At 43.7% G+C, this 19,020-nt stretch overlaps 1 protein-coding gene across 1 annotated transcript in view; it reads right to left on the reverse strand.

Annotated features, from left to right (window-relative positions):
* Positions 1-17,876, reverse strand: part of cfap58 (cilia and flagella associated protein 58) — a 187,453-nt gene extending 169,577 nt beyond the window's left edge. Inside the window, exons 1-3 of the mRNA XM_033034013.1 lie at positions 17,221-17,876; positions 13,508-13,789; positions 4,292-4,440 (exon numbers count right to left, since the gene is read on the reverse strand). Of these exons, the coding sequence (XP_032889904.1) occupies positions 4,292-4,440; positions 13,508-13,789; positions 17,221-17,226 (437 nt within the window). The 5' untranslated portion in view covers positions 17,227-17,876. The remainder of the gene's footprint in view (positions 1-4,291; positions 4,441-13,507; positions 13,790-17,220) is intronic.
* Between the last annotated feature and the right edge of the window lie 1,144 nt (positions 17,877-19,020).

Below are 19,020 nucleotides of genomic sequence, written 5' to 3' on the forward strand. Positions count from 1 at the left end.
TTTGGCCTACCTAGTCGGCGCCGTCCAGCGATCACCCCGTACACTAACACGGTCCTACAAACCAGGGACAATTTTACAACATAGCGGCTGGACAAAAAAGACAAAGTGCTGGAGCAACTCGGCAGGTCAGGCAGCATCCCTGGAGAACATGGATAGGTGACGCTTTGGGTTGGAACTTTCTTCACACCAATAATCAATGGCTAAATCAGCCGCCACAGTGAGTTTTGAATTTTATGTATGATTTCTGGATAACGTATGTTTCTGTGTCTTTTCCAAGTTTATGTGCTTGCGATGCACGGTTTTCATTGAATCTCTACCTTATTGTACGTGCATATGGCATTAAACTTGACTGGAATTCACAGGTCAGGATTATTTGTCCAACTTTTGATTTGATTCAATTTATTGTCATTGTCTTCAATTAAGAGACAACAAAATTCTCTTTCCCTTACAGTCATACAAAAAATAAAATAAAAAAAACCAAAAAAAACACAGAACACAGTAGTCCACAACATAAACATCCCCACAGCGGCACCAAAGTTCCCCACTGTGAGGGAAGGAACCAAAGTCCAGTCAACCTCCTCACTGATGTTCCCCAATGTTCACCCATGGTTGGGGCCTCCCGAGCACCTCGTAGTCACCGCTACGGGCGGCCCGATGTTCAGCCCTCTCGCCAGGATCGATGGAACCCTGACGTCGAATGGGAGAACATCCTCAGCGGCCTGGACCTCTGAATCGGCCACATTCCCCCGGAGTCCACGGCACCCGATGTCCACAGGCCACGCTGGGCGGAAATTCGCGCTGGCGATCCCCGGCAAAGGGACCCAGGACTCCGCGATGTTGAAGTCAGCGCCCCCCGCATTGGGAGCTCCACACTCCCAGATGTTGGAGCAGAGGCCCAACACTCCGGAGCTCCAAGCGGCAATCCCAGGTGAGGCATCGCCCGTTCCGCGATGTATCGAGCGCTGCGCCACAGCTGCTTAAGCTCTGGTCCAGTCCCGGCAGGAAAGGCCTCACCAATCCAGTTGGTAGGCCGCGAGGAGGGGGGCGAGGGCGCGACTCGGATAATAGCCGCATCCTCGCCAGGAAGCGACAGAAGAATGGTTTCCCCCTTACCCTACCCACTTCCCCCTACATAAAATACTGAAAAAAAACAAAAAAAACATACTCTAAACATAACAAAAAATAAAAAAGACAACCAGACTGTGGTCGGAGGCAGCCAGTAACAGCGCCACCGGATGTCCAGGTAACCCCCTGACTTACTGGTAATATAAATTCATTTTGGGGACAAAAAAAAAACCCTAATTTATAATTTAATGATGGGATGCACAGAGAGCAATATCCCATTTTTCCCTCACTGCTGTACAGAACGCTGTTGCCAATATATATTGTATTTTCAGGTCTTGCCCATATTCTTTCAACCACTGTCATTTTGCACTCTGCATGATGCAGTGTTCACTTACTGCAGTGACTTTCACTAGACAGCTCATGCGACAATATGCTCTTCCAGCACAAATCAAGATTAACAGCAACAAAATGTTCCCAATACAAAAGCAATGATCACCTATAACCAATTCAAATTGAGTTCTCAATCAGCTTTGATCTCTAACCAGTGTTGGTTCATGCACAGCACGTAGCCTTGGGCCAGTTCTTGCCAAAAACGAATTCTGAATATATCTAAATCTAACGTCTGTCTCCAACAATGGAGAAGTAAAGCTGGGAAGTTATCAAAGTAACTATAAACATATAAGTTGACCTTATCTGAAAAGCAACATGTACAATCTTAGTCCCTTTACTCTAAATCTTCCCTTGCTATTGGAGATATGAGAATTTTGAATGTTGACAATAACATAGAAACAAAGAAACATAGAAAATAGGTGCAGGAGTAGGCCATTCGACCCTTCAAGCCTGCACCGCCATTCAATATGATCATGGCTGATCATCCAACTCAGTATCCCATACCTGCCTTCTCTCCATACCCCCTGATCCCTTTAGCCACAAGGGCCACATCTATCTCCCTCTTAAATATAGCCAATGAATTGGCCTCGACTACCTTCTGTGGCAGAGAATAATATGAACATACGTGATGCATATTATGACAAAGTGAGACTATTCAGCCCATCGGATCCATGTCAACTCTGGGCAGAGCAACCCCATTGATCCCATTGCCCTCTTCTTTCCCTGGAAACATGCAACTTATTATCTCTCACTTGCCCAACAATTCTACTTTGATTTAGTTTAATTTATTTTAGTATAGTTTAGTTTAGTTTACTTTAGAGATACAACGTGGAAACAGGCCCTTTGTCCCACTGAGTCTGTGCCAACCAAAGATCATCCCATACACTAGTTCTATGTTATTCCGGTTTTTTCATCACCCACACGAGGGGTAATTTACACAGCCAAATAATCTACAAACCTGCGTGTCTTTGGAATGTGGAAGAAAAGCAGAGCATCCGGAAAAAGCCCATGTGGTCATAAGGTCATAATTGGTAGGAGCAGAATTAGGCCAACCGGCCCATCAAGTCTACTCCGCCACTCAATCATTGCTGATTTATCTCTCCCTCCTAACTCCATTCTCCTGCCTTCTCCCCATAACCCCTGGCATCCGGACTAATCAAGAATCTATCCATCTCTGCCATAAAAATATCCATATACAACCTCCAAAGTTGAACATAGAAGTTGGGAGATCATATTACAGATGTATAAGACACTGTAGGTTAATTTGCTTTGGTAGGATAGTGTTAGTGTACAGCGTGATCATTGGTCGGCGTGAACTCGGTGGGCCGAAGGGCCTGTTTCGGTGCTGTATGATTAAGACTCTACTGAAAAGTTACAAAATATATTCAAAGCTCAACTGTATAGGGAAAAATGGCTCAAAAGCAATATTATCTGCATTGTGTGTGCAAAGTATCAGTACTTCATTATTCCAATTGGAAGTTAGAGGAAGATTGGTCCAAACATAATCCAGTGGTAAGTGCAGACCTTATTAGAGTCCCAGTTGAGGGTACAATAGTATTGTTGCAACTCACCATTTACAAATGATCAAGATCAACTAGGCAGGGTTTATATGCTTTACTGCCATGCAATGAAAGAACAATTCAATGTAATGTAACACTTTTGTTTATAAGTGGTTGCCCAGTGAAGTTTGTTCTTGGTTACCATCCAGGTCTAAAAAATACAATACAAACAATATAAACTGAGATAATACAAACCACAGGTCAGAATCATTGGGTCTGGAAAAATGGGATTGTTTGCGAGACCCTGCCTGTGGTACCAGATCTTTGAAATTCCGCCCACATTGAAACCCACCATCTGGGCAACTCCAGACAAAAAATAATAAGATCAGTGGTAAAGATAGGCACAAAATGCTGGACCAAATCAGCGGGTTGGGCAGCATCTCTGGAGAAAAAGGATTGGTGATGTTTCAGGTCAGGACCCTTCTTTAGTGGTTATTTTGATTTGAGTCAACAATGTCAATTGAATTGAGTTAAATTTATTGAAAATTCATTCATTTTATATTATCTATGTGCATTGTGTTGACAGGCCTGTTATGTAGTTGCAAATAAAATGTTCATTGTTCCGTTGTCTGTACATTTGACAATTCTGCAACATCCTCTCTCGCTGCGCTCTCTCTGTGATTCCTCCTGCTCTCCGACTACCTCTCATTTCCCTTATCCCTAACTAGTCTGAAGAAGGATCTCGACCTGAAATGTCACCCATTCCTTCTCTCCAGAGATGCTGCCTGTCCCGCTGAGTTACTCCAGCTTTTTGTGTCTATCTTCGGATAAAACCAGCATTTGCAGTTTCTTCTTACACATTTCGTCTGCTGCACTGCAAAATCTCCTCTTCTTTGAAGATGTTGTCCTCCTCTCTCCGACGAGAGTTCTGCAACATCCTCTCTCACTGCTCCCCCTCTGTGATTCCTCCTGCTCTTCAACTATCTGTCGTTTCCCTTATTCTTAACTAGTCTGTAAAACGGTCTCAACCCGAAACATCACCCATTCCGTCTCTCCAGAGATGCTGACTGTCCCTCTGAGTTATTCCAGCTTATAGTGTCAATTAAACAATCTGGACTCTTGACTGTCTTGATGTAAAATGCACATAGGAAATTAACCACCTGATTTTCTTTTTTATTCCCTTCACAATAATTGACTCCCTATTGCCAAAATGGCCTACTTAAAGGCAAAGCCGTCATACACATTACACTGGCACCATGAGGCCATGGGGTGTGGAATATAATCACAGAAGAAAATATAGTGGATAGAGGAATAAATAAAAAATAAAATGTACAAACCTGCTCTCTTGACCCAGTGAAAGTCCAGCACCTTGCTCCACAAGCCTGGTTAGGTTACTAATTTCTTGCTTCAGAGAGCGAATGGTTTCTTTTCCTCGTTTTTCCTGATCAAGAGCTGAATCAACCATTTTCCATGCCTTTTCAATCTCCTATTTATTTTAATCAAAATATGCAGAACAAAATTAGCTGAACCATTCATACTTTGAAACACAATTCATTTGTCTTTTTTTTTAAATGGTATTAAAAGTTACTGTACAAGAATTTTGTTTTGTGTAACGCATTATAATTTTTAATGGAATAAGAACCCGCCTGGTTATCGCAGATGGTATAAATACATTAATGAATACAAGTTCCAGCTGATATTTTTGGCATCATTTTGCACAGGCGACTACCGTAAATCACAAACCATAGCCAGAAGCAAGTGGTGGAAGGGCTTTGGCAAAAGTGATAAAAGAATCACTTTTTCATTAACATTTTTTTTTTGGAGGGGGGGGCACAGTGGCACAGCGGTAGAGTTGCTGCCTTGCAGCACCAGAGACCCATGTTCGATCCTGACTACAGGTGCTGTCTCTGTATGGAGTTTGTACGTTCTCCCAGTGAGCGCGTGGGTTTCTCTGGGTGATCCTCCTACATTCCAAAGACGTACAGGTTTGTAGGTTACTTGGCTGCTATAAATTGTTTCTGGTGTGTAGAACAGGATAACTGTAGAGGTGATCATTGGTCGGTGTGGACTCGGTGGCCAAAGGGCATGTTTCCACGCTGTATCTCTACACTAAACTAGGAAAAAACTAAAATGTATTACTGAAAATCAAAAACTGCAGGTGCTTGGAAACATTGAACTTGAAAACAGAAGTTGCTGGAGCTACTCAGCAAGTCAGAAAGCATCTACGGAGAGAGGCATTTCTGAAATCTGTCATTTTAGATTCTAATGAAGGGTCTTAATCCTGAAATTAGTGGATTTTGTCCTACAGTCACACACCAGCACAAAACCCCATCTTCTACCCTAAACAAAATAATGACTATGCATGTTAAGGACAGGTCTATATGTGGTTCTTTAATCTGCCTATCCAAAGATGGGAAAATCTACATTTCTATGAACATCTTTCCATCACCCTAAGATCACATACATAGATACATAGAAAATAGGTGCAGCAGTAGGCCATTCGGCCCTTCGAGCCTGCACCGCCATTCAATATGATCATGGCTGATCATCCAACTCAGTATCCCGTACCTGCCTTCTCTCCATACCCCCTGATCCCTTTAGCCACAAGGGCCACATCTAACTCCCTCTTAAATATAGCCAATGAACTGGCCTCAACTACCCTCTGTGGCAGAGAGTTCCAGAGATTCACCACTCTCTGTGTGAAAAAGTTTCTTCTCATCTCGGTCCTAAAGGATTTCCCCCTTATCCTTAAGCTGTGACCCCTTGTCCTGGACTTCCCCAACATCGGGAACAAACTTCCTGCATCTAGCCTGTCCAACCCCATAAGAATTTTGTACGTTTCTATAAGATCCCCTCTCAATCTCCTAAATTCTAGCGAGTATAAGCCAAGTCTATCCAGTCTTTCTTCATATGAAAGTCCTGACATCCCAGGAATCAGTCTGGTGAACCTTCTCTGCACTCCCTCTATGGCTATAATGTCCTTCCTCACATTTGGAGACCAAAACTGTACGCAATACTCCAGGTGTGGTCTCACCCAGACCCTGTACAACTGCAGTAGAACCTCCCTGCTCCTATACTCAAATCCTTTTGCTATGAAAGCTAACATACCATTCGCTTTCTTCACTGCCTGATTCACCTGCATGCCTACTTTCAATGACTGGTGTACCATGACACCCAGGTCTCGCTGCATCTCCCCTTTTCCTAATCGGCCACCATTTAGATAATAGTCTGCTTTCCTGTTTTTGCCACCAAAGTGGATAACCTCACATTTATCCACATTATACTGCATCTGCCAAACATTTGCCCACTCACCCAGCCTATCCAAGTCACCTTGCAGTCTCCTAGCATCCTCCTCACAGCTAACACTGCCCCCCAGCTTAGTGTCATCCGCAAACTTGGAGATGTTGCCTTCAATTCCCTCATCCAGATCATTAATATAAATTGTAAATAGCTGGGGTCCCAGCACTGAGCCTTGCGGTACCCCACTAGTCACTGCCTGCCATTGTGAAAAGGACCTGTTTACTCCTACTCTTTGCTTCCTGTTTGCCAGCCAGTTCTCTATCCACATCAATACTGAACCCCCAATACCGTGTGCTTTAAGTTTGTATACTAATCTCTTATGTGGTACCTTGTCAAAAGCCTTCTGAAAGTCCAGATACAACACATCCACTGGTTCTCCTCTATCCACTCTACTAGTTACATCCTCGAAAAATTCTATAAGATTCGTCAGACATGATTTACCTTTCGTAAATCCATGCTGACTTTGTCCAATGATTTCACCACTTTCCAAATGTGCTGCTATCCCATCTTTAATAACTGACTCTAGCAGTTTCCCCACTACCGATGTTAGACTAACTGGTCTGTAATTCCCCGTTTTCTCTCTCCCTCCCTTCTTAAAAAGTGGGGTTACGTTTGCTACCCTCCAATCCTCAGGAACTACTCCAGAATCTAAAGAGTTTTGAAAAATTATCACTAATGCATCCACTATTTCTGGAGCTACTTCCTTAAGTACTCTGGGATGCAGCCTATCTGGCCCTGGTGATTTATCGGCCTTTAATCCATTCAATTTACCCAACACCACTTCCCGACTAACCTGGATTTCACTCAATTCCTCCAACTCCTTTGACCCGCGGTCCCCCTGCTATTTCCGGCAGATTATTTATGTCTTCCTTAGTGAAGACGGAACTAAAGTAGTTATTCAATTGGTCCGCCATATCCTTGTTCCCCATGATCAACTCACCTGTTTCTGACTGCAAGGGACCTACATTTGTTTTAACTAATCTCTTTCTCTTCACATATCTATAAAAACGTTTGCAGTCAGTTTTTATGTTCCCTGCCAGTTTTCTTTCATAATCTATTTTCCCTTTCCTAATTAAGCCCTTTGTCCTCCTCTGCTGGTCTCTGAATTTCTCCCAGTCCTCTGGTATGCTGCTTTTTCTGGCTAATTTGTACGCGTCATCTTTTGCTTTGATACCATCCCTGATTTCACTTGTTATCCACGGATGCACTACCTTCCCTGATTTATTCTTTTGCCAAACTGGGATGAACAATTTTTGTAGTTCATCCATGCAGTCTTTAAATACCTTCCATTGCATATCCACCGTCAACCCTTTTAGAACTAATTGCCAGTCAATCTTGGCCAATTCACGTCTCATACCCTCAAAGTTACCTTTCTTTAAGTTCAGAACCGTTGTTTCTGAATTAACAATGTCACTCTCCATCCTAATGAAGAACTCAACCATATTATGGTCACTCTTGCCCAAGGGGCCACGCACAACAAGTCTGCTAACTAACCCTTCCTCATTACTCAATACCCAGTCTAGAATAGCCTGCTCTCTCGTTGGTTCCTCTACATGTTGGTTTAGATAACTATCCCGCATACATTCCAAGAAATCCTCTTCCTCAGCACCCCTGCCAATTTGATTCACCCAATCTATATGTAGATTGAAGTCACCCATTATAACTGTTTTGCCTTTGTTGCACGCATTTCTAATTTCCTGTTTGATGCCATCCCCAACTTCACTACTACTGCTAGGTGGCCTGTACACAACACCCACCAGCGTTTTCTGCCCCTTAGTGTTTCGCAGTTCTACCCATACCGATTCCACTTCCTCCAAGCTAATGTCCTTCCTTTCCACTGCGTTAATCTCCTCTCTAACCAGCAACGCTACTCCACCACCTTTTCCTTTCTCTCTATCCCTCCTGAATATTGAATATCCCTGGATGTTCAGCTCCCAGCCTTGGTCACCCTGGAGCCATGTCTCCGTGATCCCGACTATATCATAATCATTAATAGCTATCTGCACGTTCAACTCATCCACCTTATTACGAATGCTCCTTGCATTGAGACACAAAGCCTTCAGGCTTGTTTTTACAACGCTCTTACCCCTTATACAATTATGTTGAAAAGTGGCCCTTTTTGATTTTTGCCCTGGATTTGTCTGCCTGCCACTTTTACTTTTCACCTTGCTACCTATTGCTTCCGCCCGCATTTTACACCCCTCTGTTTCTCTGCTCACCCATTTATGATGTATGGTGCTATTGTCTAAGGAACCTAACCATACTAGACATGGGGGAAGGCAGAGGAGTATTGTAATTATGTTACTGTGTTAGCCAGAGGCTAAATGGAGGATGGCAGAGACGGTGAGTTTAAATCTCATAAAGTTATAAGGAATAGGAGTAGAATTAGGCCATTCTGCCCATCAAGTCTACTCTGACATTCCATCATGGCTGATCTATCTCTCCCTCCTAACCCCATTCTCCTGCCTTCTTCCCATAACCTCTGACACCTTCTGAAGAAGGGTCTCGATCCGAAACATCACCCATTCCTTCTCTCCAGAGATGCTGCCTGTCCCGTTGAGTTACTCCAGCTTTTTGTGTTTATGTACGGTTTAAACCAGCATCTGAGGTCCTTTCTACACATTAAATCTCACTGTGTCAGGTTCGTAGTTAGAATGCAGTTTACCAAACAAGAGAAACAGAAAGCTAATATTAATTAAATTGGTAGAGGCGCAATGGCTTGGAACCTGCACAAGTTAAGGAAGTAAAAGTGCTGATCTTTCTCCATATGACTTGAATGTACTCAAATCCCATTTCATCACAATTAGCTATTAATTGCCTTCTGAAATTGCCTGACAAGCCATTCTGTTATGTCCAAAGCACAAAGGGCCATAAATGTTAGCAATGCTCGCAACCTAGTGATAATTATAGAGAAATATTTCACCATCTGCCTCAACCTTGTGGAAATAGATAGTTTCAGTACTGGCAGCCCACATATTTGTGATGACAAGTTCTAACAGAAGAAATATTGGGAACAAGGCTGCCTGGCATTGGATTGTTCAAATGACAAAAATTAATTACCATACAAATGATCAACATGTGCATTGACAGTATATATGTATCACTAAAATGCACATACACATGTCGAGTAAACAGTATCAAGGTGAACATTTGTACATTGTCATATGGTGTATATGTCGAGAGGTATTGTGGTAAATCCTAGTAGCAATGAGCATCCAACATTGTTACACACTGGTACACAAAAAAGCTGGAGAAACTCAGCGGGTGCAGCAGCATCTATGGAGCGAAGGAAATAGGCAACGTTTCGGGCCAAAACCCTTCTTCAGACTGATGGGGGGTGGGGGGGGCGGGGAGAAGAAAGGAAAACGGAGGAGGAGCCCGAAGGCTGGGGGATGGGAGGAGACAGCAGGTGGGCTGAGGAAGGGGAGGAGACAACAAGGACTAACAAAACTGGGAGAATTCAATGTTCATGCCCCCAGGATGCAGACTCCCCAAGCGGAATATGAGGTGCTGTTCCTCCAATTTCCGATGTTGCTCGCTCTGGCCATGGAGGAGACCCAGGGCAGAGAGGTCGTATACGGAGTGGGAGGGGGAGTTGAAGTGCTGAGCCACCGGGAGGTCAGGTTGGTTATTGCGGACCGAGCGGAGGTGTTCGGTCCGCAATAACCAACCTGACACACTGTTACACACTGTACACTATTGTTACACACTGTACATCTTGACTGCACAGTATACTTGATTACTTGGGATCGCTAATACATTAATGTGGTGGTCGTGTAGGGTGGTGAAACTGTAGAATTCATTGCCACACACGGTTGTGGAATCCAAGTCTTTGGGTATTCTTAAAACAGAGATTGACAGGTTCTTGATTAGTGAGGGTATCACAAGTTACTGGGAGAAGGCAGGAAAATGGGGTTGAGAGGGATAGATAGATCAGTCATGATTGAATGGTAGATAGGTTTGATGGGCCAAATGGCCTAATTCTGCTCCTAAGACATGATAAGTATTGTATGGCTTTGCAAGAGCAATTTATTTAGTCCCATTCCCAATATTATCCAATAGTTGTGTAAATTGTTGCATAGGTTTTAATCTATTTTATTTCATTTTATTATTTCATTTATTGTATGACATGTTTTTATGTGAAGCACTTTGAGTCTGCCTCGTGTATGAAATGTGCTATATAAATAAAGTTGCCTTGCCTTGCCTTGCCTTGTGTGCATGTCATTGTATAATTAGTAATGATGTACACAACGGCATCCTTGGTTCCAAAGCCTTACTGGATTATCCGTTTTGCTAGGCCAACAGAGATCACAGCCTCTGAGAGGAGCCCAACAGAACCTCAACGGTCTACCTAGAATACCAGGGGAGTCAACCATGGAATTCGGCAGCGGGACTGGATCTGCTGGTTCTGAACGGGCCGGAGTTCCAGAGCCCTGGCCACAGGGTGCAAATTCGACCTGCCGATCAGCCATAGAAGTTCCGATGAGGTCGTGAACAGCAGCCTCACCCGGCCAAGGCGCCACATTTTCAGGGGGACATCCTTGGGACTATTTCAAGTGTGCTCTCATAACTTTGTCCAGATTAAGGGAGGTTCCTGACCACTAGTTGCCGAAAAATCGGTGGTGGACCTGTACCACTTGTTATCATGTGCATTTCACACACAGACACTCAAGTTCATTAATTTTCTAAGACTAGTCTTTTTAATAGAGAGTCATAAAATCATGCAGTCATACAGCACAGACACTGGCCCTTCAGCCCACTAAATCACTGGCCATCAACCACTCACTTGCACTAATCTTACACTAATCCCGTTTTATCCTTCCCACATTCTCCAAATTCTACCATTCATCTACATAAAAGGAGCGATTTACATTGGCCAATTTACTTACTGACCCGCAAATATTTGGGATTGTAGGAGGAAATCACAGTACCAAGAGGAGGAAACCCAGATGGTCACGAAGTGAATGTGCAAACTCCACCCAAACAGCACTCAAGGTCAGGATCGAGAAGTAAGCCAGCAACTCTTCTTGAGCCACTGTGCCCCCTGTCTCCCTGTCTATATTTACAATTCATTTTTGCTTTCCAAGAGGATCACAGCTTAGTAAAAAAAACTACAATGTGATGAATGTCATCTTAAGATAAAGTAGTATGGTAAGGAAAAAGTAGGATAACTGCTGTGTGTCATAATCTAGGTCAAGTTTATCCAGTCACCCAACTATGATAAAATCACCATAATCTAAAATTTGACTTCTCAGTTTCCTTATTTTCCTTCAACCGGTTAATCTATCCAGTAATGTATCCAATAGACTCTCACATGGACAGAGTGAAAATGAGAGTAATGTTTTTAGCATCTGTTTTAACCATATTGTGATTGATTTTAGATTTTATGACTCTTCAATGGCAATAGGTTTGTTATTTTTTAATGTTATTAAATATTTTAAATGGAAAATTGAACAGCACCAAAGTGACAACGTGGGTACAGTAAAACTCTGATACTCAGGATATTTGATGTGTTCCACTCTCCCGCCACTCACCAGGACCCTATTCCTATATTCCTTTTTAACTAACAGGGGCCCATTCACACATGCCTTATAAACTCACTGTGGTCCTTTCCCACGCCTGGTAGACTCATCAGAGTATGGTTTTCAAACACCATTTAATTCACCAACATCCCATTTCAATGCTCCTTTTAATTCACCAGAGCCCAGTTTCCATGTGACGCACAAATTTGCCAGGGTCCATTCTCACACTCTTTTTAAACTCACCTGATTCACTCAAAAAGTTTTAGTAATACTATGTAACATATAAAAAAGGGAGTTAAAAGTGGCTTGCAGTAACATTAGAGTAACTTCCAATAATCGGCATTATCTGCTGGTTTCACACCATTGACGTCCCAAGATGGCTGCATTATCGGTGTTTTGTCTATCTTGTCTATCTATTGAGTACAATGCTCCCATTTGTGATTACACCGACACTTCAACACATAGTGAACATTGCAATCTTTTCAAATTGAAAAATAAGATGGAAATTTATTGTTGTGGTAAGTATGGAGACATAAGGAAGTGCAGATCATGGAATCTTGAGCAAAAAAATAAAGTGCTGTGCAAATTGAGTGGGTCAGGCAACATCTGTAGAGGGAATGGACAAGAGACGTTTCAGGTCAGGACCCTTCTTCAGAGATGACAAAAAAAGTCACCTGTCCATTCTCTCCACAGATGCTGCCTGACCCACTGAGTTCCCACAACAGTTTGTTTTATTCACATTTCTGGACATGGACTTTCCTGACATTGGTACAATTCTGCACAGCCCAGCAATGTAAAAGTGTTGAAGTGTATCGTAAGACCAAACAAACATAGCACTTCGCCAGCATATCAATGGGAACATTTCACTTCTATAAGATTTAGCCACTGGAAGGATACCTGCACTTGCGTATTTCCATTAACAACTATGCGTATGTGGGGAATGCTGCAATATTCCAGGGAATTTGTCCGAATAAATTAAAAGGTAAGATGATTCTCTTTCTCTTTACTCGTATCATTTCCAATTTAATTAACATTGTGCAATATCATCAATATTTATTAATGTGTAAACACTGCAATTTAACTTGACCTTATCAGACATTTCCCTCTCCACCTGCAAGGCATATTACTTTGAAATGCATAACTACTGCATAGTTGATCGATGTAGACAGTAAAACTCAGATAATCCAGCTGGGACCGTGGGGGTGCTGACAAGGCAGGTTTGTTGGACTATTCGATATTAATCTTATCAATGTTCATGCATGCTATTATTTTTTGCTTTTTTAAACATTATAGAATGAAACAATAAATTTTCCAATGAACTCTGTGCGTTTAAAGAAAGTGGTAAACACACAAGTAGGATGGACTTTGTATTTAGCTGCAAATCGATCAATGCGCAAGACAGACACTTGAAAAAGCTGGTTGGTTGGGCTTTTTGCAGGTGAAGGAGTGTCTGGGGGTTTAGAGGCTTTTAAGACAGAGTTTAGGGCAGGCATATTCCTGCTAGCGTGAAGTTTAAGACCTGGGTAGACCTATTATCTGCCACGCTTTGTCCTGCATCTCCCCTTTTCCAATCTGTTTCCAATGGTAGTCTAATAATTAAAGGGTATAGGTTTAAGATGGGAGGGAGGATGTTTAAAATCTTTCAATTTCAGATTAATTACTAAACAGTGAAATTTCCCGATTCCTTTATGGGGAATCCATGCCGCCGCCATCACGTTACAAAAATCTCACCTGCTTTAAAGAATCTATAGTTGACTGGTCATCTTGTGAAATTTTCAGCGCTGTAGTCACTTTTGTTGAATTTGCAACAATCTCAGCATTTAGTTCTTTGCATTTTGACATTAACCGTTTCTCATTTTCATGAGATTTCTTGAGGGCCCGATGCAGTTTTTCATATTCAATGCGAAATTTCTCAAGTCCCTTGTCTCCCATAAGTTCATTGAGCACCTCTTGAAACTCATGCTCCAGTGCCTCGAAGACACTATCATCCTTACCTCCTTTATCTGTCTTGTCCTGCAGATTAAAAATTAGGAAATAAGTTAGTGTTGTGTATTATTTATGGGCATCCAAGATCCAAGTGGACACAAATATTCATCCATTCTCTCTTCAAAACTGCATCCATTTGTCTCTTGAAATGCATTGGCTATATCTGCCTCAATGTCACTTTCAGGAAATTATCTCTCTACTTAACATGTATTGGACAAAGTCAGCATGGATTTACAAAAGGTAAATCATGTCTGACGAATCTTATAGAATTTTTCGAGGATGTAACTAGTAGCGTGGATAGGGGAGAACCAGTGGATGTGGTGTATCTGGACTTCCAGAAGGCTTTCGACAAGGTCCCACATAAGAGATTAGTATACAAACTTAAAGCACACGGCATTGTGGGTTCAGTATTGATGTAGATATAGAACTGGCTGGCAAACAGGAAGCAAAGAGTAGGAGTAAACGGGTCCTTTTCACAATGGCAGGCAGTGACTAGTGGGGTACCGCAAGGCTCAGTGCTGGGACCTCAGCTATTTACAATATATATTAATGATCTGGATGAGGGAATTGAAGGCAATATCTCCAAGTTTGCGGATGACACTAAGCTGGGGGCCAGTGTTAGCTGTGAGGAGGATGCTAGGAGACTGCAAGGTGACTTGGATAGGCTGGGTGAGTGGGCAAATGTTTGGCAGATGCAGTATAATGTGGATAAATGTGAGGTTATCCATTTTGGTGGCAAAAACAGGAAAGCAGACTATTATCTAAATGGTGGCCGACTAGGAAAAGGGGAGATGCAGCGAGACCTGGGTGTCATGGTACACCAGTCATTGAAAGTAGGCATGCAGGTGCAGCAGGCAGTGAAGAAAGCGAATGGTATGTTAGCTTTCATAGCAAAAGGATTTGAGTATAGGAGCAGGGAGGTTCTACTGCAGTTGTACAGGGTCTTGGTGAGACCACACCTAGAGTATTGCGTACAGTTTTGGTCTCCAAATCTGAGGAAGGACATTATTGCCATAGAGGGAGTGCAGAGAAGGTTCACCAGACTGATTACTGGGATGTCAGGACTGTCTTATGAAGAGAGACTGGATAGACTGTTTATACTCTCTAGAATTTAGGAGATTGAGAGGGGATCTTATAGAAACTTATAAAATTCTTACGGGGTTGGACAGGCTAGATGCAGGAAGATTGCTCCCGATGTTGGGGAAGTCCAGGACAAGGGGTCACAGCTTAAGGATAAGGGGGAAATCCTTTAAAACCGAGATGAGAAGAACTTTTTTCACACAGAGAGTGGTGAATCTATGGAATTCTCTGCCACAGAAGGTAGTTGAGGCCAGTTCATTGGCTATATTTAAGAGGGAGTTAGATGTGGCCCTTGTGGCTAAGGGGATCAGAGGGTATGGAGAGAAGGCAGGTACGGGATACTGAGTTGGATGATCAGCCATGATCATATTGAATGGCGGTGCAGGCTCGAAGGGCCGAATGGCCTACTCCTGCACCTAATTTCTATGTTTCTATGTTTCTATGTTTGAAGAACTTCCATCACATTTTAAGTGGGGGTATCCTTAGGAAAAATTACAGGAAGGCCACTCAGAATTCTTACTTAAACCAAAATGCCACAATATGTCAACTAACCCGTTGTCCTCAAAAGATGCATGCTTATTGCTTTGATTTATTTAACTAATTAGGAAACATTTCCCTTAATTTATTTTTAAAAAAAGATAAAGTGCTGGAGTAACTCAGCAGGTCAGTCAGCATCCCTGGAGAACATAGATAGGTGACATTTCGGGTCAGGACCCTTCTTCAGTCTGAACATCACCTATCCATGTTCTCCAGGGATGATGCCTGACCCACTGAATTACTCCATCACTCTGTCTTTTTAGCATTCCAGCATCAGCTGTTCCTTGTTTCTATCCATTAATATATATATTCCTTAATGATTGGCAGTTGGCAATTACCAGTGTTCCATTAACAAAAACTTATTTAAGTATCACCGCCCATTTTCAGTGATAAAGAAGTAGAATAAAGTATATGCTAGTCTTTCAGGTAGTCAGAGGAAGCAACTGGAACTATTGAGCTGATGCTGTCTGACTAGTGGTACCTGGGAATATAAGTCTCTGCGGTCTGCTAAGGTCTATTACAAAGTGTGGACTTTGATGAGTCAGAAACTTTGGTGGCTCAAGGGCTGTAAATAGACTAATTCAATGAATTAAGATGGAGGGGCAAGTGATGTATTGCAGCTGCAGTATGTGGGAGCTATCGGAAAACATTGTGCTCCATTGAAATCATCTCCATTAAGTATCTGCAGTGAAATAACTTTGGCTCAGAATGATGAGCTGGACTCGAAGATTCGCACACTGCAATGAGAGGGGGAAAGTTACCTGGACCCTTTTAATCACAAGCAATGACATCCCTTAGATAATGTGCTACAGAACTGGCCAGTCAAGAAGGATGGAAGAATAGCATGAGCATGAGATCAGAATTGGAGGATGGTGGACATTCAAAGATATTACAGTGATGGGAAAGATTGAAACAAATAAGGTATTTGAATGCAAGGATGATAATTTTGAAATCATAGCATTGTTAAACTGGGAGAAAGTTTTGCTCTAAAAACACATGGGCAATTGGGGAACAAACTTGGTTTAAGTTGTAACAAGTACAACAGAATTTGTATCTCTTCAAGCTTACAAAGGATAAAATGATCAGCCAGGAGAGTGTTGAAGAATCACGTTCCACATGTCAGAGGTATGAATGGAGTATGAATTTATGAAGATTATAATTTGTCACATGTACCTATGTACGTAGGTACAGTGAAATTCCTTGTTTTGCATACAATTGAGTAAAATCATACTATAGATAAGCACAATCATTGATAAGTACAAAAATGCAGTGATTGTAGTGTAATAGTAGACTTCACCAAGACAGTACACACAGAGTTGCCATGTTTCTGGCACCCTCAAAGTTTTAAAGTTCTTAGAGGGCAGTCTTGGTCTTATCTTGTCCTGACAGCACTGATCATCTCCTCTGTCTGTCAATACTTAGACTTTTCTGAAGTTGGGGACTGAAGTCTTCCTCTCAGTGGGCAGCCAGCCACCCAGTTACCATCCATCTGAGGAAAGGGTGGGCCAAGTGGGAGTTGAGCCTCAGTGGTCCAGCTGAATGCCTGCTAACAAGAGAATTTGGCAATCCCACAATTGTGCCTGGAATTTTGACCTGACTATGAAGTCCAAGAGTAGAACAAGAAACTGCAGATGTTGGTTTATACCAAAGAGAGACGCAAAGTGTGAGAGAAACTCAAGTAGCATCTCTGGAGAAAAAGGGTGGGTGACATTTCGTTTCTTCTGAAGGGTCCTGCCCCAAAACATTACCCACCGTTCTTCTCCAGAGATGCTGCCTGGCCCGCTGAGTTACTCCAGTGCCTTGTGTCTACCTGTGAAGCCCAAGAGGTTGAATTTGCTTACCGACATGGTGGTCGCTGAGTCTCAGACACAATATGAGCTTGGGACAGGAAGGTGTGAAGAGGCGGTGGGTGGAAAGGGAGATGGAGAAGGTCAGGGTGAGAGGTTATTGGTTGGATCCTTTGTTGCCTGCCTGGCTGCTTGTTGTCCTGGCACCGCCACCTGTCTGACTGCCAGAGACACTCCTACCCCCTCCCGTCTGGCTGCCAGAGACAGCGTTAACTCCTCCTGTCTGGCTCTTAGAGACGGTGGTAGGCTCTCCCGTCTGGATCCCAGACACAGTGGTACCCTCTCCTCTCTGGCTGCCTGCAGCCGCCCCTCGGCCGCCAACAGCGGCCCTGCTCCTGTCTGTCTGGCCGCTCTCCACTGTCTGGCTGCCCGCCGTCTCGCCGCTGACTGTCTCGGTCTGGATGGCGGCAGGGTTGCCGCTGACGCCCGCAGTCTGGCTGCCCGCCGCCTCGCCGCCGAAGCTGTCTGTCTGGATGGCCGCGGGGTTGCCGCTGGCACGCACAGTCTGGCTGCCGACGGTCTTGGCGCCGTCCGTCTGGCTGCCGATGGTTTTGAGGGTGCCCGCTTTCCGTTCCGTGTTGCCGAGCGGCCGCCGCCTCCTCCCCCTCCCTCCCCACCGTGCTCTTCTCCCGCGTCCTTCTCCGGGCCCTAGCAACGGCGCAAGGCAACGCGGTGACGTTCAGCGGCGAAGTGGTTACGTAATCGGCGGCGCGGTGACGTACGCCCGTCAGTCCTTACGTCATACGTTAGGCCCTCCCGAGGGGGGAAAAAAACCCTGGTGCTGGAGTAACTCAGCGGGACAGGCAGCACCTGTGGAGAGAAGGGGAACGAGAGATATAGACGTCGATGTAGAGAGGTAAAGAACAACGAATGAAAGATATGCAAAAACATAACGATGATAAAGGAAACCGGCCATTGGTAGCTGTTTGTTGGGTGAGAAAGAGAAGCTGGTGTGTCTTGGTGGAGGGAGAGGGAATGCAGGGAAGTTTCAATACACCTGAAGTTAGAGAAATCAATAATCATACCGCCCAAGCAAAATAGGAGACCCTTGGGCAAACTGTCAAGGTGAGGTAATTTGGGAAGTTTAAATATATCAAATTTAAACAGGAAACATCATATGATTAAAGTACAAGTTTATTTATTAATCAAAAAATGATTCAATGAGATTAAAGGGGGTCAGAAGATATAAGGGGAGTTGCATTTAAGGTCAGCGGGTCAAAGGGCGTGACGCACGGAGCAGCTCAATCCTTCTGGAGGACACGGCAACATGAAACGCGTACTTTCTTACCTGTTAAAAACTGCCGAAATAGTCAATTTTACTTCGGAGTCACGTGTGAAGAACCTGTCCAGCACGCATGCGCGACACATGAGCGTTCACGCAGTGCAACAGCGACGAACGGGAGTACAGGCGCTCCCGCTACATGCTTTAAAAGGCGGACCGTCAGGTAAGTACTTACTCTGAGGTCGTAATTACAAAACTTTGATCTGCTTTGTGCTCTCCAGATCAAGAAAAACTGGAAAATGAGCAAAGCAAGACATGGGAAAAAGACCGCCCCCCGTTCGACTCCAACAGAACAGGAGTGTTCCATCAGTGGGGGGCGAGAGGCGGCTCCTGGACCGCACACGCTGCGGTCCACAATCATTGATGCCGAGCCCAGTACCGCTAGCGCAGCCTGACCAACAGCAGCGGACTGGAGGAAAAACAAAAACAAACCGGCTGATAACTCCGACGAGGAAGAATCGCCGCCTGAGAGCGGCAGAGGTAGCCGCCTGAGCCGCATGGAAAGGCTCATG

Source organism: Amblyraja radiata, chromosome 15 (genome assembly GCF_010909765.2).
Source record: "Amblyraja radiata isolate CabotCenter1 chromosome 15, sAmbRad1.1.pri, whole genome shotgun sequence".
NCBI lineage: Eukaryota > Metazoa > Chordata > Chondrichthyes > Rajiformes > Rajidae > Amblyraja > Amblyraja radiata.